The sequence below is a fragment of the Monopterus albus genome, unplaced genomic scaffold (assembly GCF_001952655.1).
Source record: "Monopterus albus unplaced genomic scaffold, M_albus_1.0 scaffold7.1, whole genome shotgun sequence".
Taxonomy (NCBI): Eukaryota; Metazoa; Chordata; class Actinopteri; order Synbranchiformes; family Synbranchidae; genus Monopterus; species Monopterus albus.
In genome coordinates, this window is record NW_018127887.1 from 92,106 (window position 1) to 120,017 (window position 27,912).

At 41.3% G+C, this 27,912-nt stretch overlaps 3 protein-coding genes across 4 annotated transcripts in view; all 3 read right to left on the reverse strand.

Moving 5' to 3' along the window:
- Positions 1-3,042, reverse strand: part of syt7a (synaptotagmin VIIa) — a 71,090-nt gene extending 68,048 nt beyond the window's left edge. Inside the window, 1 exon segment of the mRNA XM_020624305.1 lies at positions 2,869-3,042. Coding sequence (XP_020479961.1) covers positions 2,869-2,905 — 37 coding nt within the window. The 5' untranslated portion in view covers positions 2,906-3,042.
- A 3,561-nt stretch (positions 3,043-6,603) lies between these two features.
- Positions 6,604-19,354, reverse strand: slc25a22a (solute carrier family 25 member 22a). Of its 2 annotated transcripts, none has more exons than XM_020585508.1 (12): positions 18,126-19,354; positions 12,762-12,951; positions 12,507-12,632; positions 12,350-12,405; positions 12,103-12,193; positions 11,514-11,568; positions 10,411-10,471; positions 10,022-10,166; positions 9,783-9,937; positions 9,620-9,695; positions 7,401-9,476; positions 6,604-7,329 (listed from the first exon to the last, which is right to left on the reverse strand). In XM_020585508.1, exons 2-11 carry the CDS (start codon positions 12,779-12,781, stop codon positions 9,323-9,325), a joined length of 939 nt encoding a protein of 312 aa, XP_020441164.1. In that variant the 5' UTR covers positions 12,782-12,951; positions 18,126-19,354; the 3' UTR covers positions 6,604-7,329; positions 7,401-9,322. The 2 variants fall into 2 exon arrangements, with proteins under 2 accessions (XP_020441164.1, XP_020441172.1); XM_020585516.1 differs by lacking the exon at positions 18,126-19,354 and adding an exon at positions 16,575-18,119.
- A 2,773-nt stretch (positions 19,355-22,127) lies between these two features.
- Positions 22,128-26,690, reverse strand: pidd1 (p53-induced death domain protein 1). The gene is made up of 11 exons (XM_020585477.1): positions 25,563-26,690; positions 24,936-25,349; positions 24,690-24,842; positions 24,510-24,561; positions 24,185-24,386; positions 23,875-24,024; positions 23,584-23,757; positions 23,329-23,476; positions 23,118-23,253; positions 22,384-22,534; positions 22,128-22,220 (listed from the first exon to the last, which is right to left on the reverse strand). Exons 1-11 carry the CDS (start codon positions 26,077-26,079, stop codon positions 22,212-22,214), a joined length of 2,106 nt encoding a protein of 701 aa, XP_020441133.1. The 5' UTR covers positions 26,080-26,690; the 3' UTR covers positions 22,128-22,211.
- Between the last annotated feature and the right edge of the window lie 1,222 nt (positions 26,691-27,912).

The following is a 27,912-nucleotide window of genomic DNA, read 5'->3' on the forward strand; positions in this document are numbered from 1 at the left end:
GGACAGACATTTCACAAGTAGAGACGATTTTCTACTTGTACATGAGGTGATAATGCCGCCAGCCTGACAGATTTTTCACACTTGCTGGTGATGGTTAAAAAGGAGAAACACACACACTATCATGTGCAAAGCCACAGACAAACCTAATCCACTGATATAGAATGACATCATTTCTTTGTAAACCTACTAATTAATTACAGAGAAAAGACAAAAACTGTTAGCCAGCATAATTATCAGTAATTTAGATACAGAAGGCACAGATCATCAATCACCCTTGTATTCTAGATACAAAATGAAACAATTAGTGAATTTACTGATCAACAGAAAAATGAATCAGCAGCAATGTAATTGGCTACTTGTCTATAACATTTAAAAAAGTCAAATATTTGCTGACTGCAACTTCGTAAATGTAAGAACGTTTGTTTCACTGCTTTGGACTGTTTCTCATTAATATTTTTAAATATTATTTTCATCATGAATAAGAAAAGCGGCTATATGTGGGCTACATGGTCTGAACATCCCCAAGTTGTCTGTTAACGGCCTACAATTAAACTCTGCAGGAGCTCACACTACTGCCGCTTGAACATCAGTTAAGTAATTTAAATAGTTGTTGAATGTTTTCCAGTGGGTATAAATAATGAACCATTTAGTCATCAGACTGAAGCGACAATAACAGGGTGACACATTATCCCTAGCATTCACCCTTTCTCTACAGTTTATGTCTTTCTTACATTCAGTGTGGATCATTAGTTTAATTTGAGAGTGTTATTTGATAGTAGCCAGCAGACTGTCAGGCTCACCAGTGATCAACCTGTTTGTCCTCATGCTCCTTTAACTCTGAGGCCATAATTGATTTGTCCCTGGCAGATCTTTCTCCCTCTCTGCGCCGCTCCACCTTAAGATGTGGTGCACATTTAAAGACTACAGCAGTGCAGCGAGGGAAACATCCGCCACAAAGGAACACCTGCTCACATAAATCAATTAAAGGCGTGTCAATCAAGTATTGAGCTCCTTGCGCCTTACCTTAACCTGGGCCAAATAACCAACAGGTTACACTTTACTTATACTCACGTTGCAACATCTTGCCTTTTATTGCTTCAGCGCCTCACACTAATGCTCACACCTGTCTCGCCTTCCTCACCTAATGCCTGCTGCTAACCCACATGGCCCCTGCTGATGTGGCTAAAAATGATCATTCAGACGTTAACACACCTTCCTAGGCTGTGAATGAATCTGGCAACTAAAATCAGATCAAATCCTGTTTTCTTGACAACTATAAAAGGATGAATTATACTGACAATACTTCCAGGACTGCCCTCAAGGCTAGCTTCAGCTGGAAAAAAAGACTAAGTTGGCTAGCTAATGTTGATTACATGCAAATAAATTATTTAACTCAGTTACATTTAGAGCGAGTTTGACTTTTCAAAGTGTGTCAGTGAACAAAAAACATTGCTGCACTTGTCATCCATAATATCGTGACAAACTTTGGTAGCTCATTAATTGTTACTATCATAAGCGAGATACGACTAGCAACCGTCAGTAACAGATACCACACCAACGAGGTCACATGAACTGCTGATACAACTATGAGGATTTGTATCAAGCCCACCTATAGACTGTATATAAAGATGAACGACATAACAGCTCCCAGGCATAAAGTCACCAAAAGTCGATCGCCCCCTGGTGGCTGACTGTTGTATAGCTCATAAACCCCGCCCCCTCCACGTTTACAGCTGGGACATGATCCAACCTAAAAATTCAGTACAAAGTACAAATCACATACATTTTTGTCAGATGTCATTTCAGGCAGTTTTTTACACTGATTTGTGTACAAGTTACATTTTGTAGCCTACATTCTCAATATGCATATCCAGAGTTAAGTGATCTTAGTGGGCTTTCTTACTGGTGCTGTTGCTCAAGATATCATTAAAATTGTCAAATATTTGCTGCCTTTTTAAGTCTATGAATCTGTAGCCTATTTTTTATTTCTGGCCACACATTTATAGGTTGCTCTACCTTGCATCATTGTTTTGCAAGCCACTGCCCCCCTCCTATCCACGGACGCTGCCTGCCATTCAGTATCATGTTGTTGCCCACTCCCCCCTTCTCCTTCTCCTCCCCTTTCCACGGCAGCAGCAGGTGTTATTCTCCTATAACCTGAAGATTTAGGTGGTAATTAGTATTACCTCTTGGCCCCAGAGAGTTATCTAGGCTTCATGGTAACGGCAGGGGACACAAGTCGAGTGTGTTTCTGGGTATCCGATGAGAGAAGAAATCACGCCTCAAAAACACGTGGGAGAGATTACTCAAATATGCCTCCTTTGTACCGTTCTCTCCCCCCGTCCAGCAATAGACTGCAGCTCATTTCCTTAATATTTTTGCAGGATGTCGGAAGCTGTAAAGCACCATAAATAACCAATAGCCTATATACACAGATTCCACTGTAGCTAGAGGATTTGACCTTGTATTATGTTGTCCTTAAGTAGGTAAATGTCCAAAAGATTAACAACACAAGCAAATGTACACCTGCAGAATTATGCATAGGATAAAGTGGCTCTGTCTGCAACATGTACACAATTAATCGTTCACGGTGCACTGCAATAAATGTAGGACTGGGCTATAATGATAAGCATCCTCCTAGGAGGTAATTAACTACCCCGCTATTACATAATGACAGCCCACACTTTTCACCAAACATCACCGGCCCGTGCACAAAGAATAAGGTTGTTTAAAAGATGTGTGCCAGTGCGTCCGCACCTTTTCGCGTCAGGCAGTCGTCTCAAAGAGAAACAGCGGCTCCGAAGCGAAACACCTTGAAACTGTCAGGATGCTCTTCGCAAAGAGTGCCAGTTCTTGGCAGGATCTTACCTTTGCTGCTATTGTTCTCTTCCCTGTTGAGATACATGGCTGTTACTTCACTCCGAGGCGAATACAACGGCGTTGTCACGGTCCTCTTGTCGGTACTCCTCTGGCGTGTGTTGTGAACTCCGCGGATGTGGTGTGTAGTACGAGCTGTTTATTGTTTTGTTGCTCCTCAGCAGCCTCTCCGGGTGGGAACCCCAGCCGGTTCGAGACTCTCACTATCTCTCTCCCTCTTTCTCTCTGCCCCACCCCCCCCACCCGCATCAAATTATAAGTTCAAGTCATGCATTCTAAGTTGTTATTAAACAAAAGTATAAAAGTATCATCAGCAACATTAAGCACTAAACTGCAGAACAGGCCCTTACAGAATGTCTTTATATCCAACGTGGTGCCAAAATGTTAGTCACAAAACATCAAATTAAACATAAGAGTCACACAAGCCACATGAAAATAAACAGGCTTATTTTGAAATAATTAATTGATTTAGCATTAATGGGTACTGGCGTTTTAATCTTGTACATAGAGCTGCATTATATACTTCTGAGCATTTAGGATGATCATACGTTTTGCATGTCAACTAATGTTGCCTAAAACTGAATTGCCAACTATTTTGAGTACTAATTAATCATTTAAGTTATTTAGCAAATGAAATGCACAGAAAGGCCTCCAGTCAGCCAGGGCTTGAACCCAGAACCTTCTTGCCATTAGTCGACAGTGCTAACCACCACCCCTATGTGAATTTATTGACCACATTATTAGGCACAGGCCAGAGATGAAGAGCTGTCCAGGAGCTGTTGCCAGTTTTTGTTGCAAGATGATGTGGCTGCTATGCAAATACTGTCCAAATTAGATGCAGAAATGAATTTTACCACTCAGTTTTCAGGCTGTTTTACATCACACATAGGCAGCCCTCTAAGTGGAGAATGAAATATCTGTCCGTGACCTTGACTTTGTCCTAGAAAAATCCAGTCAGAAGGCAAATTATAACAATGCCCTGAATTATTTTTCTTCCTTGCTCCCACAACAAAGCTGTGATGGAAACGTTTGTTATATCAAATTGATAGACTGAGACATGGAACATTACAAAGAAAATGGGATAAGTTATGAGTGTTATTAACTCTACAGCACAGAACCAACCACCACAGTGCCATTTGGTTAAAACAGAAGTGTAATTAAAGTACGATATTAAAATGGAAACAGTAACAGTCTGTGCTCCCCAATAACCTCCGACCTGAAATCTTAACATTGCAATCCATTAAAGTCTGTAATGTTTTTGTACTCCACAGAGTGTTAGCAGCTTTCAGTGTGCCTGACCAATAAATATGCAGGTTCTCCTTACAATCCTGCAAAACAAAAAAGCTAATATTCCATTCAATCATGTGGCTTGTTGATATCACAGATTACAGTTCAATAGGATATGAGTAGAGCTGTACTTTAGCTGTAAATGTTGTGAGCATTTGCAATACTGCACCCAACAGTTTGTCTGTGTTTTGTCAATAGAGCTGGGGAGGTCATTTTCTCAAAGTATCATGCAGTGATTTCCATTTGATTATATTTTGTTTGGCGCTGCGCTCGGTGCTATTTGTTCACTACTGAGAATATTTTACCTTTTGTTAGAATTCTCTGCAGACTAATTTGACCACATTCTATTCCCAGATTTTCCCCTTCTGTGCTCCCAGCATCATTGTGCCTGTCACTGATGCCTCTGTCTCCACTGGTATCTATAAATACCCCATCTCTCCCCTTCAAAAACCCGATTCCCATTGATTTAGTGACCCATATACACATCACCACCAACCCTCCCATCCTCTAGATTTCTGCTCCTTCTGTTGATGGTTCTTTACTGTTTCCACCTCTTTTCTTCCATCAGTTTCTCCCTTTAGACTAACACCTTCTCCCCTCCTCTTGCTAGCAGGCATGAGAGGCCAATAATAGTTCATTGTGGAAGCTGAAGTCATGTCACATGAAAGGGGTTTAAATGAGCAATAGAACAGTGGCTGGTGCTCATTTCTATATTTCAAAGTCTTGTCACTGTGGTAAACTGAGCCACTGGCTAATCTCTTGTGTGTGAGTAAACACTGATGAAAGGAATCACTCAAAGAGGCACAAAATTCAATACAAAATCTGACTATAGATGAAATAAGACCTGGATTAAAAGACAGGGATTGCTAGAAACACCGCAACATGCATGCATGTGTGTGCAGGGTTTTATGAAGATGCTATGATATAATTATGCTGCAAAATAGCACCCTGGAAACTAACGCTATAGTGTTAAATACAGCTGGGGATTTATAATAGATAAACCTGTCATAACAGTTCAGCTGAAACATGCATGCGGGATTTAGGAATCCCAAATATCATATAGAAACACATCCCATACCAAGTGAAAACACAAAGACTGCAGCAAAAAACATCGGTGTACATACAGTATTGTTGTGAGAAACAGAAGCTAGCATGACTGAGAATAAGACTCAAAGAGTGAGATCAGAGTGCATGATTTGCTGCCACACCACCCAAGCTTCTGCATACACCTGAAGTATACAGTACAGCACTGCTGACACTCTTCCCACTCCCAACACAGCTCTACTGTGACACCACACTGACACCTGGTGGCTTCACAAGGCAGCAAATCATCTCATCACATCACAGAGGTCTGTCATCCTCGTATTTTTCATACTACCGCCCTGCTGTTTGATTTTCAGGGGTCCATTACAAAACTGCAGCATCAGTTCTTCTTTGTTCTGTCACACTGGACATTGAAAACCGCTGCAGTGATGAGCTGAAAAAAAAAACAACCCTCTGCACAGACAAACACATCAGGTGATTTAATGACAATCAGTTTATTGAACAGCAAGTTGTGAGAGGGAACACAATATTTTTTCTGTTTTCCATTGCACTGCAAGCAATGTGTAGGACAACTGTCATTCACCGCACATATTCATAAGAAACCCCTATGTCAGAGAGAGACACGTTCTAGATGTACAGTGGGGTGGGGTCCTTGTTATTTAAAGTGCTATAATGCACAATTCCTCTTGGAGGAAGAGAACAGAGGTTGTGAAGAGAGCTCAGACACCAGACGGTCTCCAAGGTCCCTATTTGTATTATTCTTAAAAAGTGTAATGTTGTGTTTGCCAGGTTGTGTTGAGTGTTTTTTTTTCCCTAGTGTCTGTCTGGCTTTGACTTGCTGCATATCAGTGAGCTGGTTTATGAACAAATCTTTTAGGTTAAAATGTAATAAATTCTTCACTATAATTATAATACATCTCATAATATCTAAGTTACATTCTTATATCTGATTAGTTTAGAATATATAGGCGATATACATTTTGTGGCTAACTGCTGAAGGGTAACATAATGGACACCACTCTTATAATGACCTGTCATCTCATCCCTATGGATCAGGGTTTACAGACATAAATAAACTTTCTTACATCTCCACTGCAAATAAATCAGACTTTGATCCATGTCTGTAAAAGCAGCACATTGTTTTCCAAGGACTTGGTCTGAGAATTCATAGAGGACCATGTGGTCTCTTGTGCCTCATAATCCTTTGTGCTTTCTTTGATTGTACTGTATACACTCCAAGTCACACATTTGGTCTTTTAGAAACTTCTCTGCGTTAACCTGCACCCCAGCTGTGGCTGCTGGGGGGAGCAGATGGCAGAGGAGTGTGACAGATATTAGAAAAGGGGGAAGAGAGCATTGGTCTGACAAAGAGAAAAATAGCGCAGTGTCACACTAACTACAGCACTACACCGTGATACACAAATGCACATACATAACCAAATCCACAAAGTCAGTGAAAATTCACAGCTGTGTAAAACAAAATGACTTCTACAACATTTTCAAGATTAAACCAAAAACAGATTTTAAAAAAAAGAAAAAAAAAAAAGATAACGAGGAGGGGCAGTGGGGTTTAAAAAAAATCATAACAATAATCTCAGTGACACAAAAATAGCCTTTGCTATCACAATAACAGCATATGAGAGATGAAGTGGCAATTGGAATGTCAAAAAAAAAAAACTACAACAGCTATATCTAAAGGTGAGCAGGTCTTTTTACCATGTTCCTTGTCAACTGCCAACATGGCTGGAGGTGCCAGTCGAGGTCTAGCAGTTCTGTTGTCCCCTGCCTTACCTATAGCTTTCATTTAAGACAGCAATAATGCTGAGAATCACTAGCATGAGATTCAGTCGCTACAGCCTTGGTTGTTAGTGCTGCCACTGTCATGTTGCAGTTACTTCATGAAAGGAGCACCATTCAAAAAGACTACTGGCCTAGTCTACGGTGTCATTTTATTTAAATTTCCAGAACAGTTTAAGTAGTGCCTTAGGTCATTCACTTAAAACTAGCTACATTTCTGTCACCAACATATGATACTTCATTTGTTCCTAGTTGATAGAACAGTAGGAAACAGGACAAAGAGCTGACCCACAGACTTATCCAGTAACTCAGGAGAAGTGGCACCTCCAAAAACCCATCTTACATCTACACTAGTACTCCCCTTTGCATACAGTAAAAACCATCATCATTGGCACCTCCAAAAACCCATCTTACATCCACACTAGTATTCCCCATTGCATACAGTAAAAACCATCATCAATATGCTGCAATATGCTGATGGCAGATGCATTAAAACATGTTCCTTCATTTGATATGTCCACATCATCATAACGTAAAATCACTACAATATTGACTGGGGGGGGAGCTGGAGAGGTAGGTGTGCAAATAAGCCATCATATACAAAACAAACAATAAATCCTAAAACATAAAGTTCATATCATCTGCATATATACAATATAGTTAAGGTGGATACTTTGACAGAAAAAAACTACACATACAAATATATAGCGCTATACCGCCTATAGAAAGGAATATTGATAAATAGAACTCACTCCCACAAAAGTACATTAAAAGTTGCATCGCGTATCTACAATACAACAGTACAACTGACAAGCTGCTTCCACAGTGGGAGGAAGGAAGGAATGTGATTGGATAGTAGACATCAAAGTCACCTTGATCTCCGACAAGATAAACCAATGACAGGGCTTCACTGTTCTGATGCTTAAACAACATACAACGGGGCTGCGCTTCCCGGCAGCTTTGTTTGGTAAAAATCACACTGTTTTGATTATCTGATAAAGAAAGGTTTGTCATTAGCTCTTTGGGTCCTGCCACTGAATTCCAGTTTGAAGAAAAAAAAACCTTTAAATTGAGTAGTAACTCATCTGTAAACAATTGTAATTGTGCCTGGACCTATGGAGACGTTAACTACTCCAGCTAAAGTTTTATCGGCTCCACAATGATGGGGCCTCAGCAGGTGATGTCTGAGCATTTGCAAGCATAATCACTGAATATGTACTAACAACCTGTAATTCTATTAAAAATGCTTTCAACCTATTTTAGTGTTGCTATCATCTGGATCCACAGTGAATCAGAGAAAAACTGCTGCTGCACTGCTCCGTGGACTGAGACCTTAACACCCTTGTTATGACATCACAGATTGGGGTGTGGTCAAAAGCCAAAACATGCCTGCCAGTTTTGCCCCATAGGAAAAAGAAGCGTAGAAGCAGTTTTTTTGTGTCAGTGTTACACTATGTAGACATGTAGCTTGATAGTGCAAAACGGCCAAAGGTACCCATGTCTTTTCAGTCTAGCGTGTGACCAGGAAATAGAGCTATCTTTCACAGAGGCAAAACAGTGAAACCATTGTGGTTGCACGTAAGTATCAGATGAAAGCGGATCTACTTAAAAAGCCAAAGTAATCAAAGTCTGCTCAGAGCTGAGTTCATTACAACCACTTACAGGAACGGATGCGCATTCTCAGGAAAGATCATAAAGGTGTGCTGGTATCACATCAACATGTTCTCTGCCTCTGTTTGAAAAAGAAGCGTATATTGTGCTCTGATGCTATGTATACTATATTGTAAGCCATAAGGTCTGTGGAAAATCTCGAACTGCATTTCAGATCTCTCAAATATTTTAATGTAAGATATGTGCATTTAATTTAGCTACTTGGGTTTATATTTTTTACTGTGGTCTTCTCTGTTTATCAAAGGCTAATGCTGTTTAAAAAAAATAAACAGATACTGTAGGGCCTGCAGAATTTGCAGCAACCAAGGACAATACATCTACTTTGAAAGTTCAACAATCACATCCAATAATGCAAAAAATGTTGTAATCGAAGCGCAACACTTCTTCAACTTCAACTTCAACTGATATTTGTGGCTTCATTTCCAGAAAGCTAGCTGAGGTAGCCTACTGGAATGTCTTGTGCCACCATAGGCAGCTCGGCAAACAAAGGCTTGCTCTTGAACTATTTCAACATTCAACACAACAAATTTAAAACTACATGTTTTGATTTGATGACCCACTGAAAACGTCTTTCAAAATGAGATGAAATCCTCACACAGTTGGTGTGATGCTTTATGGGAGGGAAAGGCAGAAAGGAGGTGCTTCTTTAGCTGTGTTTTTTAGGCGAGAAGCTGAGGATAAATTCACCCACACCCAGGAAGTAAACCACCTGGGCGATGCCAAACAGAGGTGCAATGACCAATGCCCGACAGTAGGCTCCCTTCAGGAAGGCTGATGGCCCCTCATTACGCATGATTTTCCTACAGAGCAAATGAAAGCTCATTATATAATCTGACCTGCACAGCCACCACTGGTTATGTGTCAGAAGATATGATAGTGGATTGCACACACACACACACACACACACACACACAGTGCAGCAGTAAAGACATAATGAGGTTACCTGATACAGTCAGTCACTCCACTGTACGTGTCTTCTGTGCTGCCTCTGGTCAGAGACTGCAGTCTAGTCTTTATCACTGTAACACACAACGCTTAGGTGAATATATAACATCAAGTATCTGTGCATGCATTGCTTTAATAATGTTTACGGTTTCACTACTCACCATCAACAGGGTTGACAGCAACAGCCGCTGTGCTGCCTGCGATGCAGCCTGATATAAACGACACATAAAAAGGAGCAGGGCCATCTGTGTCTCTTTTACCCAGGTCGTTCAAGTTGGCAAAAAGGGGGAAATAGATCATGGAGAAAGGAACATCCCTAGAAAAAGATGATCACAGTAAGTTTTCAAAGTTCATTTGATTTGGTTGCTAAACTACCACAGGGTTACCAGAGCTGTTTTACCTGAGCAACGTGGCACCAAGGCCTTTATACAGTCCAGCAATGCCTTTTTCCCTCAGTAACTGTCTTGTGAGCTGCATGGCTGTTGGAGACTTGGCCTCCACAGTACCTGCAGCCACTGTCTGTGGCATCAGCTTCCTCTGAGCAGCTATGGAACAAAAGAAAAACAAAATTAATTATGAGAAAAAAAGTCTTTCATATGAATCTACTATTAGTACAAAGAAAGGCAGATGGGAAGACATTTTGAATTGATGACTGTAATAAAAAAAAAAAAAACACATTAAAAGGTATTGTAATCACTGGAATGCCCACATGAGGCCACTGTTTCTCTCGATTATCAATACATAGCTCATTCTTTGCTAAATCACCATCTGGATGTAATTTCCTCTTACCAAGGCGTCCAGCATCTTGGAGCTGGATTTTCAACATCTCCATAGGAGTTGTGACGATAACCTAGAACAAAATAAAATAAAGGAGTCAGGCACAGTGTAAACACACATCATTCATTCATCCCTCATTAATGGGTAAGTAGCATTTCAATGTTGTGCCTGGTCAGCATAGAGTTAATTATAGCTGCCCTGTATATTGCTGGGTAATTTAATATAAACATACACTCAGTTGGAAGCTTAATAGGAACACATAGCTCAAGCTAAAGTAGTCAAACTCTACAGTCCTGTCTGATTATTGTGGAAGATGTAGCTGTGATGCTGTTGAACTGTATTACATTATGCTGATAAGTGTTTCTATTATTTTGCCCATCCCATTTATATAAAGGGAGGCTGGGCTAAATTACAGAAACACCTCTCTTATAACCTAATAAACTGCCATGCACACGCTGAATACATCAGCTGACTGCTCCAGCATGTGAATGCAAATAATTTGAAAGTCAGAGTTTGGGAGTGATTAGTACTAAGCGTGTCAGACAAAACATTTGTACAGTATAAATCGAGTGTCATGCATTAGTAAAATGTCAAGTCTCGTTTTCCTCTGTAATCTCCAGAGTAGTAACAGTTAACTGGATTAAAGGTGAGACGGCCATGTTCTCAGATACAGTCTTAATCCAAGGCCTGCTACACTTAATCTAATCACGTTCCTCGGACTTGAAGCCTTTGCCCTCATTGACGGCAGACATTTCTGACTCACCCACTCAGTGCACAAGGCCAAGCACTCTACAACATCTAATCTGATCACTCATATCTAGCTGACAGTGCATCGCCTGCTAACAGGACAGCATTTCAGTAATAGATCGTTCATTAAAATGGAACATTACAGGTCACGTTCAGATCACAGAGGCAAACTGCAAGCATGTTTCTGCAACTACCACCTCTCATTTACAGTAAACATGGGCATGGTTAATTTTAGCTACCGGCAGAGACAAATGAGCAATGGCTGAGGCCCTGTGGTTTGTTAGTGATCTGACATACACAGTGGTAAAGGCAGGTGTCCCTAATGGAGAACAGGAGGATGCAATTAAAGCAGCACCCTACTCACTCACCTGGCATGTACCTGCCCCGCACCCAGCCAGCATCTCTTTGAACAGAGTGAGTTTTCTGGACAAACAAAAGGACAAAAAAGCAAGCCCATATTAAAGCATGCAATAGACTGACAGTGTGAGAATGACTTTATTTCCACTGTCCCCGAAAAAGAAGATGTCACCCCCTGCACTAGTGATCTTTGTCTTGCATGTCAGGACCAAGAGCAGATTAATAATTCACAAGATTATCAACTGTGAAAGACAAGTCAATGATTCATCAGTCTGCATGTTTGTCACTACAGGGATGGACACAGATGCCCCAGAAACCTTCAAGCTGGGGGACAATTATGTGTTACTTGGTAAAAGATATTTTAGACAGGGCTTCTGCTTGTACAATCACTACTGTGTTTTTATACCAGACAGTTAACCAACCACTGTGAAACGCTCGATGCTTCAGACGACATGACAGAACAGTGGAGGATTAACTGTAGTCTTGGTGAGAATACAGACAGCTATCGGGTCAAGTTACATTGTAAATCTTCCAGTTAATCACAGTGTGAAGTGGGAGCGGGTGTATGTTAGTAAGCTTGTCAGCATTTTGACGCCTTACCCATCCTTAGAGAGGTGATGCCTGAAGAAGTCATTGGCAGCCAATTTGATGGCTTTCTCTGGTGTAACTAGTGTTAAGTTCACCGCTGCTCCTGAGAGAATGAAAAGGACAGAGAGCAAAAAAGACAAGCACAAAGAACAGAGAAAACAGAAGAGAATGATGAAGTCTACGGCAAAATGTTTCTCTCATGTTGTTTATGCTGGTCCTATTCTTCACCACAAACTGACTTTCAAACTTAAACACATACCTCGATACATCCCAAAATACCCCTCTGACCGGATAGTCTTAATAAGGCAATCTGACCTGAAAGACCAACAGTTGGTTTGTTAGAGCTGGTCAAGAGTCTGATGACAAGTTCTGACTATATAGCCTGTGATTTGAAAGTAAAATACACATTTTCATACATGCTGGTGTAAATGCGAGATCCATTTTGCTGGTTTTGCAAGCGAGTCTTGGCCAGGTCAATGGGAAACACACAGGTCACTCCGATTAGGCCAGCGATCCCCCCATTGATCAATTTAGCAGGCAAACTGGATGAAGGCGATGACCACAGACAAAGAGACAACAATATAAACTGTGAAGGGTCATTACATAAAAACAAGGCCACTGTGCTGCTTATTTGTTGCAATCCTTTGTCCTCATTCCACTTTCAACTTTACCTGATCTGCTTGTTAGCCATTTATCTGAAGCCCCAGCTGGTCAAAGTGCCAATCTGTCTGTTAGCTAGTCACTCGCTGGTTGTCCTCGTCTTTTGTCGTTTGTTTCTGTAGTGTGCTGCTGTCCAAGCGGGAGATAAGGCCTGGTCCACTCGTCTGCTTGGAGTTGTTGTTAGTTCAAGTTGGGGGAGATCTATAAAGACGCAGCAAAGGACCTGTTCACATTCAACACTCATATAAAGTGGCTGTTAACATGAAAAATCCAACAAAACAAAGGATGTCAACATTTCAGAAGTTATAATGGAGCAATGCTGGCTTTACAAACATTTCAACACCTGCTTTAAGTAACAAGCTGGTACACCCCCTGAAACATACTGCAAAAGCTGCAAAGTTTTACCCTGAAAGGATCAGCATCAGTTGGTTAGAGCAGAAATCAATTATTGTTTTCATTAGCAATTAACAATTTGATCAGTCTAAAATCGGAAAAGTCAGAACTTACTAAAGCCTAAGGTGGTGTGATCAAATTGCTTGTCTTGGCACAACTGTCCAAAATGCCTATAGCGGTCAAAACTGGAAGTGCAACTCTCGCAAATAAACAGCTAAAAACATGTTAAGTGATTTTTTGTTGTTGCTGTTTTAGTGAGATTTGAAATGGAAGTGTTACAGTGAGGTGTCAACATGAAGCCTGACTTCCCGTGGAGACTTAATTTCACCACTGAAAGTCTGCCAGAGAGTACATACACATTAAGTCAGTAAAATAAAGCAATAATATACATCATCTTCTCTCTCTTTCAGGTCTCCATTTAGAACAAACATGGGTTATTCACACCTAAAAACTGAGCTTTTTTAAAACAGTCTCCAGAGTGGATCTAAAAATGTTTGTGTGTGTGTGTGTGTGTGTGTCAGGGGGTTTTGGAATGCAAATTATACTCTTGACAAGTGACTTGCACAACTAATTAATTATCAAAACAGTGAGAGTGTTTGACTGGCCTATTGGTTTCACTCATACAGTTGACTATTAGAAACTCTGTATATGGTCCCTCTTTGTCATCTAAAACACACACCAGATCTACAATATGAACAAGACACGTCCCCATAGTGAACCACTGCGTCGCATAATTAGATAACATTGCTCCCTCAAAATAGTACTTCAGCCATCACTGTAGAGGGACTACTTTCTGTCAAAAAAGAAAAAGAAATCACCACTGGAACATCTCTGACATCATATGTGTCCTTGAACTCTCATGTTTTATGCATAAGTGCTTTCATTGTGAACGTGGAGTCACAGAGGGAAAGCTCTTATCTCTGCATGCTAAAATGACAGTTTAGAGCAAACATGAAATATGTGTGATGTGGCCAAGATGCTCCCTATTTTTGGTAAGTGCAGCATGTCCTCAGTGTGAAGAGATGCTTCCCATTTCCCCTTTCATTCTCTCCACCCCCTCCATCCACCAATCACAACCTGCCTCTGTGTGTGAAACCTGCCTCCTCCTCTCTCCTCCTCTCCAGCCCTCCCCCCATCAGTTTCCTCAGTCACGAGTCACTTCTGTCAAACACAGCGGATCTTTGCTGACTTGTGGGTTTCTTTGTGAAGTGAATATGTGTGATACACCAGTATCACAAATTCCTCAAGTTCAGTTTCCCAGAGACAGCAGAGCACATCTAGGCATGAATGAGTGCAACTGTGGACTGGTGTGTTTACTTTGGATGGAAACTTGAGGACATCACTGGCTGCTCCAGAGGTGGAGGAGTGGGGAGGAGAGGGGGGGTTCAGAGCAGGTCAGCGAGCTGCTTCTCTGGTCTCTGTTGACCAGGTGTTCTTTCAGCCCTCTAACTCTGCCGCACATCTCCCAAAGTCTGTTCATCAATTTCACCGTTTCCTCAACCAGCATTGATTCTGAGCCCACCTTCTCACTTTACTGCATGCTACTTTCATTTCCCCATTTCCTCTCTGACTTCCTTTTGAACATGACCAGGGCTTGCTGTTAACTCCATAGTCAGCACTCTGAATTCTCTTTAAGTAATTTACAGAAGACTACGTGTTCTGTTAATAGGACTGAAGAGAAAATGCTGTGAAGTCTTAAATGAATCACCCATCAAACTGGCATCTCCCTGCTTCTTCACAGTTTTACAGCTTTACTCGTCCAAGTCAGTTCATCTGCACAATTCAACTGTGTCTGCACCACGACATACTGTACATCTGACCCACAGTCACAGTCTGGCTGTAGTGTCTTGTCATGACAATTGGAGTCTGTATGAAAACAATTAGCCCCAGTGTGCGGTGTCCACAGCACAGCGGCATCACTCACCAGCCAAGCCTCCAGGTCACTGCTCCCCCTTTTATCCATGAGAAAAACTTCAACCATCAGAAAACTGCAGGAAAACCAGCTAATATTCTCTCCGTACCCCAAGTAACCACATTACTACGTCGCTTTAAAGCCGTTTTCATTGCATAGTCACTGACAAGACACCAGATTAAAAGTAAATTTAGAACTTCTGAAACAAATTAGCCAACCACAGCAACTTTAAAATCTCGTTCACACACAGACACACGCACATTCACACAGAGGTCATATTTTGAGTTTATACCTCTAGAGCAGATAAGCAAACAACAGACAAAGTGACTGTGCACCCAGCCAGTGGATGTACTTGATTAAATGGCTAGTAGAGAATCCAGGTACTGACTGGGACACAGTATAAAAGCTCTGTCCTGACCCTTGCTCATCATTTAAACCTGAACAATGAAGCAATAAACACCGACTTACCAATAAGGATATTATGTAAGAACCTTGCCAGTAAAGCCGCACACAGTCCTAAAGCTGCTGGAAGCTAGAATTGTAAATTCCTGAAAGCATTTATAGATGAACGTCTTAAGTTTCATGTCTAGTGGGATTGTATGGCAATGTCAGCAAAATTATTTACATACCATGTATGAATATGCAATAACATAACAAACCAATAATGTATTAAACACAATGAACAATCATAAATATGAAACTCTTCCTAATTCATTCAATTCTCCTGAAAGATCTGAATATTCTTTAACTGACATGAACATGATGAATAAAATGTTCACACCAATAAAAAGGACTATAATAGTAAAAAAAGCCATTAACAGTAACATGTCCCAGTCACAAAAGAACTGCACAAACAGAACCTAACAAATGTGGCCCAGTTTATTTCCTATGCAAATTATATTCCTTACATTCAAATCTACCAGAGGAAAAAATGACCTTAACCACCACAACTCCTAGGCTGCCTCTCTGAGCTCCAGGAGGACAGGCCAGATTTATAACACTCAATCACTCTTACATTCATTCTGGAGCCATTATTTTTCTAATTAAGTATTCATTTGTGGGTATTAATTAAACCAACTACAAAATTAAGGACTAGTACTTAGGCTACTAGTTCCAGCTTGATATTGTCCTTATGTATATTTGCTGTATTAATTATTTCTAAAATGACTGCATTTTAAATAGTTTCCTTTGCTTGTGGTGGTATCTACTGTTCTCACAACAAAACTGAGCAGTTATTGTGCTGGTATGCCTTTTTGAAATAAGGATTTATAAGATGTGGTCTATTTTTGGACATTAACAGCACCGAGTGAGGTGTGGTGTCACAGATAAATCTGATTGCTAGTTCCCTACAGCATCAGGATTATAATCCTAATACCTGTTTATGAAAGCTCTCCCACAATGTCCATTTAAAACCAGTGGAAAGACAATCTGGAAGCAGCAATGCATTTCTGCTGCAGGTGATCTACTCTGAGTTCATGCTGCAGCCGTTACATCTGCCCATTAATGCAGTTTTATTCACCTGCTCTAGATCAGGAATAACAGGCGAAGGCCAGGTTTCAGGCAGAAATGCATTAGTTCCTCCTCAGACAACACAGGTATCCCTGGTGGCCCTGTTTACCCAGTCACCTGGGGGTTTTCTCTTGTATCTCCTGTTTTGCCTCCATCTCAGCTTTCCCGCAGCTTTGATAGGGAAATAATAATACCACTGTGAGTGGACTTTCCTTAGATAGAAAGCCAAACACAGAATTAAGGCATTTGGTTACAGTTTGCAGATTAAAGTAAGGCCCCGAATGGCCTGAAAGCAGTTTTTCCTCACCAGCACTAGCCCTCATTACCATTCAGTGCACATAAATCAGTGACATTTCATAGTCTTTGCATCTGGGATTTTAGCTGTACACCTGTGGTCCTGCATACAGAATGAAAACATAATTGTTATTTTCCGCATTACTGCCAAAAAGGTACAGCTGTTTCACTGGTAAGCACAGGATGTCACCCTAAACCCAAGAATGGCTCACCTCATCAATAATTTCAAGGTTGAAGGAATGCTTTATTACACTGCTTGGCCTCATCATAACCAATACAATGGAAACTGTTTAACAAACTCTTCTATAAGCATGCAGTGATGTATGTGTGCCTGTTTGCTTAACATCTGGCTCAGCAGTTAAATGTTACCCATATGTGTTTAGGAGGAGTTTGTGACCTTAGTAGCGGCTATGCATGCCATTTAGCAATTATGACATTACTTAATCTTACATTTCTATTAAATATGGCATTACTTTAATTCAGATGTTACACTATAGGTTAACATTTAGCTACAGAGTGAGTCTGCCTGAGGTGAGTGGCTCCACTTCTTTCTACCAATGAAAGAGGAGGTGGTGTAGTTCAGGTGGGTTTCGCCCTCCACCACCTACACCCCGGTCCACACCGCCTCACTACCGAGCGGATCCCGGCACACGGTGGCCGCAGTGGACCCTTGGACATCAAGGAGACATACGGCAACCGGCCCGGTGTATTCTTTACTAACACACAAACCCAAGCACACTACAATTTCGACAAAGAAACAGGAAACACCTGTTTCTGACGTGATCATGAATAACAGTAACACCTGCGTCTAACGGCTCGTCGATTTCCAGGGTAAAATATGGGACCTATATTACCTGGAATAAAAATAACAACCTTTATTTATGCGAGGTTCTTGACCTTAATGCTGCCGTAGTAGCTTTAATTTTAGCAGCCGCCAATAGGCCGACTGCTAACCTAACGTTACTTCTTCAGCGTTAAATCCTCACATGATAAAAAATGCTAGGGTTGCCAGATAACGGGAAATGATTTATTACATCTCACAACGACCTCAAACAACCACATCCCTGCTTCACATACTAGCTAGCTATTCATTCCATGTTATGCCCATTATTTAAATAAGGAAATTTAGGTTTTTTTTGTCGCCTTGACGTTATTCCCAGGTAAGATTGGAAAGGCTTCAAGCCAATGGACACATTTGCAATGCACGCCTTTTCTGAATCAGACAGCCGCCACTCAGGACTTTCACTGCATCCCGTTATGTACATACCACATTGATGTTTCCCGGTGTAGTGTGACAGCAAAGCCTTTATTTTCTGTATCTTTGGCTGACAGAGCGACTAAAGTGGACCTACCGGCGTTAGTAGCATTTGGAGGGAGGTAGCGGAGGTGGGAGGGATCGAGGAACAAGGCTGTCTGACGATGGAGTGGGGAGGAAAAAATAGAAAGAGGTTTAAAACGGGGTCCTCTAGTGGTATGTAGTAGAAGTACAAACACGTTTTATTAGCAATAGAAGTGTCAGGGTGGGGGATGGGGGCCAGCGTCATCATGACGATTCATCTTAAACCAAGGACCTTGAACACACCGAAATAGAAAGATTTAAATACTAGGGATGGGGGGGGGAGTAGTAAACGTGTCTAAAAGACGAATGAGTCACTACAGTATTCTCTGGAGAAAGTGTAAAAGTGTAAAAATTTTAAAAACCCCAGCTGATATGGAGTATTTCTTTACATCAGTTTTTTTTAAAATGGAAATTCATAATTACAAAAGTCTATTATCTTTATATCCACTGTTCTACAGCTAAACATATGGCTCAGTGACTAAATGCACACATAGAAGAAATTTAATCAGCCATACAAAATGGCTTTCTCCTGACTTTCAGTGCATCACTCAGCCCACAGTTAAGTCCCACAGCTCTGTTTGCTCTGCCTGTTAACTGTGTCCTGAACCGGTAATGGTGAATTATATGTAAACCCATTTCTGCCAAGAAAAAGAAAGATACTAATGGTAAGTGAGAATGATAAAATACTGAGTCAGAAAAATGGCCTACTATGCCAAACCTTTTAGTTAATATGTCAAAATGCTCAAGCAGTAATTCAATTACAAAATACCAAGTTAAAAATGACCACCTACTAAGCCACAGTTAGTGCCAATGACACGACCAGTCGTGTCCTATCTAAGTCTACATAATGAGATACTAGTACATCAAAATTTTGACCTAGTGATTCCGAGTATTTTTATCAAGTATCTTTTTTTGTTTCCTGGCAGAAATGAGCCTTGCATACTGAGACCGTTCTGAACAAGTGGAAAGTGGGAAAATTCCACAGACCATCAAGCTCATGCAGCTCATCCATTCCACCTGTTATTCTCCAGGTTATGGTGATTGTGTAAAAGAAAATTTTGTGCTCTAGGACAGTTATTTAGACAGCCAGATAAGAAGATGGGGGGACATTTTAAACAAACAGGTTACTCAAGTGTAAGTCAGCCATCTGCACCCAGCATGGGCTCATCTACTGCTGTGTTTCACCGAGGGCTGCACTCCCCGCTTCTAGGCCCACTCGCCTCAGTGACTCTGAGTACTTTCTCTTTCCTAGTCTAACAATGTCCTCAATCTCATCCGCCAGGTCTCTCCTGCTGCTTTCTATCATAGCAGCCACGAGCCTCGACACTGCCCCAGGTCCTGCATTCCTCTGTTCCCGGGCCCAGAGGAACAGCATGTCCAGCACCAAGGCTCCCAAGTTGTCCCTGGTGGCAAGAGCAGAACATAAATTTTTCTGGCTACAGTGATCTACGAAAGAGTTGTAAAAAATAAAAGGCGTGACATATATTTTGACTTAAAACATTAGCAGTTATTGCATCGCCACAAAATTTCAGTCTCCCAGTAATCATTTTAATCAGAATAACCACCTAAGCATCTCTTATTGTATGCCACTCAATCGGTAGCAGGGCCATATAAACTTCACACTACTATATGTGTGAATTCCACTGTGCACCTGATAAGCATGTTTTCAAATGTACTAGCACAGCCTCTTCATCATAATGCTGTTGGAAGATGCAGACATACAGTACTGTATTACACACACACTTGATTCCAAAGGAAAATACTTATTGGGCACCTTACACCAAGTACAGCTTATGTATGGTTTTACATAGCACGTTTTTCATCCAGCTCCAGGATGTGTCATGAGAGGTATTCTGAGCATAAGGAGGGGGAGGGCCAGATGGACATCAGCCTATATGTAATCTCCTGCAGTGTGCCAGATGGCTCAGTGACAGCTGACAGTGCAGATTAAAACAATCAAAACTCTGCCATTTCTCTCCCTTTATTCCTTCAGTCACATCTCACTCCAACTTGTTCCTTTTAGAGGTTTTGACAATGCAAACGCATGTGTACACACACACTGATTAGATCCTTCACTCATACAGAGATCATTTAAGTGTCCCAATAAGCCATGACAGTGCAACAGTGAGCCAGCATGCACAATACAAGGACACCGAATATGAAGCTGCTGAATAAAATTCAGCCATCATTAATTTTGTTATACTGTGACATGTTAAAATGTTGATGAAAAGCCTCTTGAGTAATTTTGACTGAACATTCCATCCTTACTTGTACTTGTACTGGATACGGTCCAACTCCTGGTAACTCAAGCCAAGATTAATGCCAATGACACGCCAGTCCTGTCCTATCTGAAGAGAGATGGACAGCAGATTGGCTTCTGTCAGATAGCCGCTCTCAGGGTCACCCAGATTCAAAGGAGGATACTGGACATCCTCCATGATATAACTGTTGTCTGAGTTTAGAGCCTGTGACAAAAACACAGAGGAAGGGAAGACATGTTTAATCTGAAGTAAGTTTGTATATGTGAAAGGATGGGAAACCTCACCGCTGAGTCTGTGATATAAATAACTAAGATTTAGCAGCGAAACTGAATAATCTTTATCTCGTTCAATTGGATTTAAAACATGGTTTAACCAATAACTGTATAACCAATACATGGACACTCCAATATTACCAAAGGACAGCATCAAATAAATAGTTTATACTAGTAATATAGAATTCACAAATACAAAAATTATTTATGTTGTTTTATGTTATGAGGGGAAAAAACTGCAACTTCAACTTACAGGAAGTCTTAATGGTAAAGTTGCAAGCCACTGGCTGTCATGTCCTTTCCTCTTTTTTGCCAGTTCCTCTGGCAGACTGACGGGAATCTCTCCTCTGTAGAATGACACCTATAAGAGAGGTACAAATCATATTCCCAGTGCGTTCTCTGAACAATACTTACAAACTGATTCATGAGACAAAATAACAACTGCATTTCGAACAGGCACTGAGCTGGGTGGCAACAGTAAATGCTGAGTGAGAAAACAGAGAAAACAACCATGTACATATATACAAGTTAACAATAAGCTATTTTATGTACAATGATAACATCTCTAAGTTATTGCACTGTGGTGTTTACTGTATCTTGTTATACATATAAACATGAATGAACTGTTCATCAGAGTGATGGAAGAAACTGTCCTTGTGTGTGGTTGTTTTGGCGTACAGTGTCCTGTAGCGCCACCTAGAGGGGAGGAGTTCAAACTGTTTGTGCCCAGGATGTGAGGGCTCTGCAGAAATCTTTTTTTTTTTTTTAAAAAAAAGCCAATATAAAACACCCTCAAACAACCTCAAAATATACTATGGAGTTGAACCACCACATTTCTGACAGTGTCACCAACAATTAAAAATGTTTTTGTTTCCTACTCTTCTGGCCACATACAGTAGTGTAGAGCATGCTATACTGTATGTACTGTAGATAGGTGACAGGTACAATATATTATTGTTTGTCAAAATATTCTGTGTGTGAGGACCTGCTGCCCATGCACCATGTGCCACCATGTTGTTTGGAAATATAGCATCCACAATGTAACTGATTCTACATACAAATAATGCAGAAAACATTAATGACAGTGAATATGAGGTCTGTCTTACTTGTCCCCTCACTGGTCCCTTCTGACCTTGAGCAGGACAGATGTAAACTTCCTTCAGATTCTTCAGGCTGGAGTAAAACACAAAACAGAGTCTTCCCCCGACACAGTCTGGTCTGTCTAGAGAAAACAGGACAATATCATGTCAAAAGTTAGACAGCACATTACAGGACCTTGGAAAGAACAGAACTGAAGGAAAAAAATGTTTATTTTAGATAGTGCCTCAAAGAGGACTTCAGACCTGCACTGATATCTAAGCCCTTCTCAAACCCAGCAAAGAACTGCTCTCCTTCCAGCAGGTCACACAGGTCTGAAGGCTGAGGTCCATCATACTGCTCTGACAGATACTGCACTCTGCCTTCCACCTGGGCAGGAAGCATCACAATTGCTGTTGAGAATTTATGCAGTGATGAAATCGGTTCGACCCAAAGAGTACTGAAGCTGAGACGCCACATACAGAAGCCGATAAAAAGACTGATATACCGAGTGTCCTTGGTGCAAGCAGTTCCAATAATCTGCACAGTTACAGCACAGAGAGGACAATTACAAACCTTGTTAGCAGGTAAACACTGCAGCAGAACTTGAGAAGCATCAGTCCTTCGCTGGAGGACAAGGAACTGGACTTTAAATTGTTTTAGCCGTTGGTAGACCTTCCTGACCACCCCACTAACACAGCGCTGAGTAGTGTACCAGAGCCAGTACCTGTAATTATGCACACAATGCTGTATTATTACAATTTAAATAACTTATTTTTTTCTGAAGATTAGGTATCAACATCTATTCAAGGACAAGACAAATACATGTTGACAACATCAAGGATTCTTTAGAATGGAGAGTATCGATGCTCCTCTAGAGAGAGTGTCACATTGCAGGATGTTTATAGCCCTAAAGTTGCTAGGAAAGCCAGCCTGTTCATGGCCAGTCTTTCAGAGTTAGCTAGCCCTAAAAGTGCTCAACTAGCAGGTGTTTCTATGGGCTGGTGCAATGTGTTGCTGCAATGGAGAAAATATGTTTATGAGTGAAAATGAGTTTATAGTGGATAGCTGAGTGGTTTCAGCAGGCACCCATGTATGGGTACACATTGATGTGTGTGACATCTGTGGTTTGAGCTCTCTCACCCTGTTTCTTTGTCTATCTACACTGTACTGTCATTTAAGAATAAAAAGCTTAAAATAAAACAGCTGTTGGAAAAAGGGGGTTTGCCTTATTATTAAGGTCACCTTAGAGTCAGGACAATATAAATCAAACATACATCATGTGAATATAATGTAGTCGAGAAACTTACCAGGAGAAATGTGTAACGTAGAAAATGGCATACAAATGGGTGACATAAAGGGACACTTGTGATGTGATGTCAGTCCAGGTCTGGGCAGCGGGGTCTCCATGCAGCAGATGCAAACAGGACATATCAACTGTATGGCCTGCAAAAGCACCAGCTATGTTAATGCATGCTGATATATCCTGTTATGTATAAAAACGAAGATGGCATACGGTACCTGTAACTCCAGATGGCAGAGGGATCTGAACTTTGATAGGCTGCAGGAAATGTGTGCTGGGAGTCTGGGAGAGGCAAAGGAGAGGGCTGACTCTGGCCTGAGGATCACCACACACTGCCTGTACCTCTGACACGGACACCTGCAGCACCTACAGAAAGAGGGACAAACTAAAGCCTAGTGGACCTCCATCCCATACAACTGACTGATGTGCTGATCTTCCACATGCTGTACTGCTAATCTACTCATTTTGCCTGCCTGTAAAATAATGGTGCGAGTCTGCACGGTGGAGTCTGGAGGGAAGTGGAGCTTGATTCCGGGGTCAGAGCTGGACACCAGCAGTGCTCCAGCTGGTGTAACAGAGCAGCTGTCCTTCACTGGATGGGACACTGCCATAAACCAGGAGAACTGGCTCACTGAGCAGCATGCCAGCTACAGGTATAACAAGAAGTCTTTTTAATCAGTGCCAACATTACAAATTGCAATACAAAGAAAAAAAATCTGATTTCAACTGTAATGATATTCTGAAGTGGGAGGTTTGTGTTTTACCCTGGCCGGACGTCCCCCAGGGTGACTGCTATGGCTATCGCTTCCTCTCCTCAGATCAGTGGGCAGAGTGCTCCATGACTGTCCATCAAACCTCCGCACAACCACCTGCCTACGTTTTGTCCGACGATAGGGCACACACACCTCCACTGGCTGTAAGAATTTCAAAGCTGAAGTGAATTTATATCATGCAAGTGCACAAAAAAAAAACAGAATCACAATATTGGAGGAAAAATAACTTCAAAATAACCAATCCAATACACCACACTGAAATCTGCCCAGACACCGACCTTATTAAGTGAAGATACTGCACCTTTATAAATGTAATTCCATGGGGACGAAGTTCCAGAGGGCGACTCAGTAGGATTTCATGCTCCTCCAGCCACACCCACTTCCTTTCTGGCCTTTTCTCAACCCACTCCAGCCTTGTGGCTGTCTCTAGACACCCTGGGGGGAACAGCAGCTCAGCCCCTCCTGGGAGAAACACATGACACCCAGCAGGCGAAACACAGAAACTAAGGAGCAAAAAAACAAACAAACAATATGACACCTTTAATCTTAATCTAGTAACAAACACCTTACTTGACAATATTACTGCAGAGAATGAGAAAGTATCTCCATGCTGATCTTGACACTACCTGTGCTGATTATATCCAAGGTGCAACTCCAGAACTTTTGCTTCTGCATGATCTGGTAAGAAAACAGTCCTAGGTATAACTGAGGCGGAATATATTACCAGCATGTAAACACTGTATTTAATGACTATACAACAAAATCATTTAACCACTAATCAATTGGAAGTCAATTTCTATGCTTACCAGGTGTGGGAGGGAGAGGGGGGTGGATGGGAGGTTGTCCCAAAGGATTGTCACGCACATCTATTTTCAGCAAAGGCCGATTTTTCAGACAATGTGGGATCATATGAAGGTCATTGCTGTAGATGACAAGCTCCCTGAGTGAGAAGAGAGAACCTTGGCAACAACAAAAACAGGTTAAAACCCTTTATTTATTGCCACTATATTATTGTAATAGATTTGCACTCACATAAACCCTGTTGCCCTTACCTATGCTCTCTGGTAGTTGCTTCAGCTTATTGTGGGACAATTCCAGCTTAACAAGCTCCTCCAGAGAACCAATTTCATCAGGTAGATGCTGGAGGAGGTTATATGAAAGATCCAGTGTCTGTAGTGATTTCAGCTGACCCAGACTTGGGGGAAGAGAGACCAGCTCGTTCCCCAGGAGGGAGAGGTAGGTGAGGCAGCACAGCTGGCCTATATCATGAGGCAAAGCTGAGAGGCGGTTGTGACAGAGGAGCAAGGAGGACAGTGCAGGCAAGATGAGTAGGCAGGACGGCAGACAGGAGAGCTGGTTGAAGGAGAGATCCAGATGCACCAGATGTGTAAGAGAGGAAAAAGATGCAGGCAAAGTGGTGAGGAGGCCAGGCAGAGGGTCACCTTGTGAGTCATAAAAACAGTGCCCTTAAATTAGAAGAAAAGTTAGTTAGAAGCAGCAACACAAAGAGAAAACACAGCATGACACCCAGAATATAACGTATTAATAAAATATTTAATGTTTCTACTTTATGTTAAAATTTCATCAAGACCTAGAAAAAAAAATACAATGGAACTATGCCATTTAATCATCTGTGTTAATAAGAAGCTGATATTGCATGAAATTAACCAAAGAAATACCCCGTATAGCCAGTGAACGCAGCTCTGTCAGATGGGGTATAACATCCAGTGCACCATCCAGACCTGGTTTATCCTCAGAACCCAGTCTGAGATACTGGAGGCCCCCCAGCTGCCCGGGGATGGATGCCCATAACAATGGCAGTGCAGCTGTTCCTCTCTGATATACATCCAGGGTCAGCCTTGTATCAGTCAACACAGCTGAGAGCTCCACAGAAGGAGGCAAGGGTGGCGTCAGAGACAAGACTGAGGGTGACGAAGATGTTGATGGTGAATAAAAGCTGGCATGATGGTGGTTGGAGAAGAATGAGGAGGACGAAAGGCTTGAAATAGAAAGACCACTGGTGTTCACGAGGCTGGGGGGAGATGCAGAGGAAGAATTCCTCTCGGCTTGGCCTTCAGACATGACACCACCTGGTATCTTCCTCTGTGATTTATCCTGATCCTGGAGCACAAGACCTCCCCAGAGCCTCTGGGCCAAAGTGTCTGAAGAGGGGTCTGGTACTCCACCTTTAAACATTATCCTTGACGGGTTACATGCAGCCGTCACCTCCACATTTTCATCCTTCTACCCGTGTGTTCTCATAATCCAAGTGGCTGCCTGGTCACCATCTTCTTCATCAGGAGCTGCCCCTTCCTCGCTGGTTCTCTCAGTTGAAGCTGCTGTTCATAACACTAAACAGCCAGCTACGCTAAGAATTGCCTAATAGCACAGTTGCAGTCCCGAGGGTTTCTTTCTGCAGTCATGACAGCTTTGGATAAATTCGTCGTCATTTGACAGAGATAAATTTGACTGCCAAGTAAAGACAAGAGACGCGAATATTTTAATATGTTTGCTGAGTTAAGTGTTTGTATGTTACTAGCTAGCTCCAGCTGTTATACCCCACCATATTTACGCTGTTTGACAAAAATGACAAATCTGAGGGCCTATGTTAGAGACGCTTGTTTCGTTAATAATGTTAAGTTCTAGCCAATGTAATGTTGACTGAATAATGTGTAACTTTAGTCTCTAAGTTAACCTGTTTCTTCCATCTGGCCTGATTCATCCTTCTCTCTAGTTACTTCCTTGAGCCCGAATGTTTTTAAAAGAAAAGCAATTGCGTCACAGTTCTCTCGTTCGTTTTGCTTTACATAGTGCACCGCCGGGAGGAGTCTAGTCAGGACACGGATTTAAAAAGAAGGAGCCCCGCCCTCCCGGTTGTTCGTGTTTGTAACATGAGGCTCCTCGATGCTGGCACCGCCAAAGTTTCAATTCAGGGCGGGACAGATGTGTCCACGTGTGCACTCGCTGTCAGTCCCTACTCGGCCGTAGGGTGGCGCTGTTTAGTCAGCTCATCTACTGAGTGTGTGGCGTTTTCACGGGTGTTTTGTGTACTGACATTATGTGATACATGCATTATATGCAAATGGTTCACTGTAAACACCTCAGTTACATACAATTAAAAATGTTATAGCATAAGGCAGGAATAATAGCTGTATTCGGGACTTTTTAACTAAAGAATCGGTCCATTTATCGTGATTTAAACTTAGAATTTTAAAACAAGTTAGTGAAAGTAATAATAAAAATAAATGAATTCTCAGTATTGCCATTTCCTTTAAAAATACAAGAATTAACAATAAACTCAAAATGATTTTCATCTTATGGCATTGCATAAATCTGTATTTTTAGTTTAAAATATGATAACTGAAATACCAAAACATTAAATGTATTTGTGATTTATTTTAAAATTTCAGTAATCATTTAAAAACAGAATAACAACACCTTTTTTTGTCTTATAATGCATCAAATCTGAGTAAGATCAAAATATCTTTAGGCCCATATATTAAAAATAGCCTATGTTGCATATTAGCAGAGGAAGATTAAGGCTATCCTGTAAATTGTACTTAAGTGAGTTTAACATGGCCTACCTGTATATTTTTCTATATTGTTCTTCAAAAGGGCTACACATCCTGTTTGTGTATTGTAATGTATTTGTCATCCATCGATACAAGCAGCATTGTTTACTTGTAAAGAAATGCATGTCACAAAGTTCATCTCTGTTGTAGAAACCATTTAAAATGTGGAAAAGAATTTGTTTGAACCAGATACACTGTGCCAAAGGCCATGAGTGGTACAGTGAGCTATTCGGGTACAATAACAACATGCTGCTCAGAACACCTCCCAGTGCAGCTGTTGATTCTGACACCCAAGTGATTCAGAGACTTCTGGGGCCCCTGGGGGACGGTTGGCTGCTGGTAATAAAGAAGGGACACATTTTTAAGAATATGAAACCCAGCTGAGAGTGGTTTCACAACAAGATATGCTCTGAGGAATCATGTCCTAAAGAGAACCTGTGTCAAAAATCGATTATTT

What these genes read in the sequence shown, in the direction of transcription:
- slc25a22a (XM_020585508.1), bottom strand. Translation starts at nt 12,781, where the DNA reads ATGGCTAACAAGCAGATCAG. An exon ending in ATGGCTAACAAGCAGATCAG is followed by an intron (nt 12,633 to 12,761) that starts GTAAAGTTGAAA and finishes GCCTTCATCCAG; the next exon opens with TTTGCCTGCTAAATTGATCA. An exon ending in GGAGTGACTGACTGTATCAG is followed by an intron (nt 9,477 to 9,619) that starts GTAACCTCATTA and finishes TTTGCTCTGTAG; the next exon opens with GAAAATCATGCGTAATGAGG.
- pidd1 (XM_020585477.1), bottom strand. Translation starts at nt 26,079, where the DNA reads ATGTTTAAAGGTGGAGTACCAGACCCCTCTTCAGACACTTTGGCCCAG. An exon ending in CTTGGATATAATCAGCACAG is followed by an intron (nt 24,387 to 24,509) that starts GTAGTGTCAAGA and finishes TTTGCTCCTTAG; the next exon opens with TTTCTGTGTTTCGCCTGCTG. An exon ending in CTCGCACCATTATTTTACAG is followed by an intron (nt 23,477 to 23,583) that starts GCAGGCAAAATG and finishes CTCTTTCTGTAG; the next exon opens with GTGCTGCAGGTGTCCGTGTC.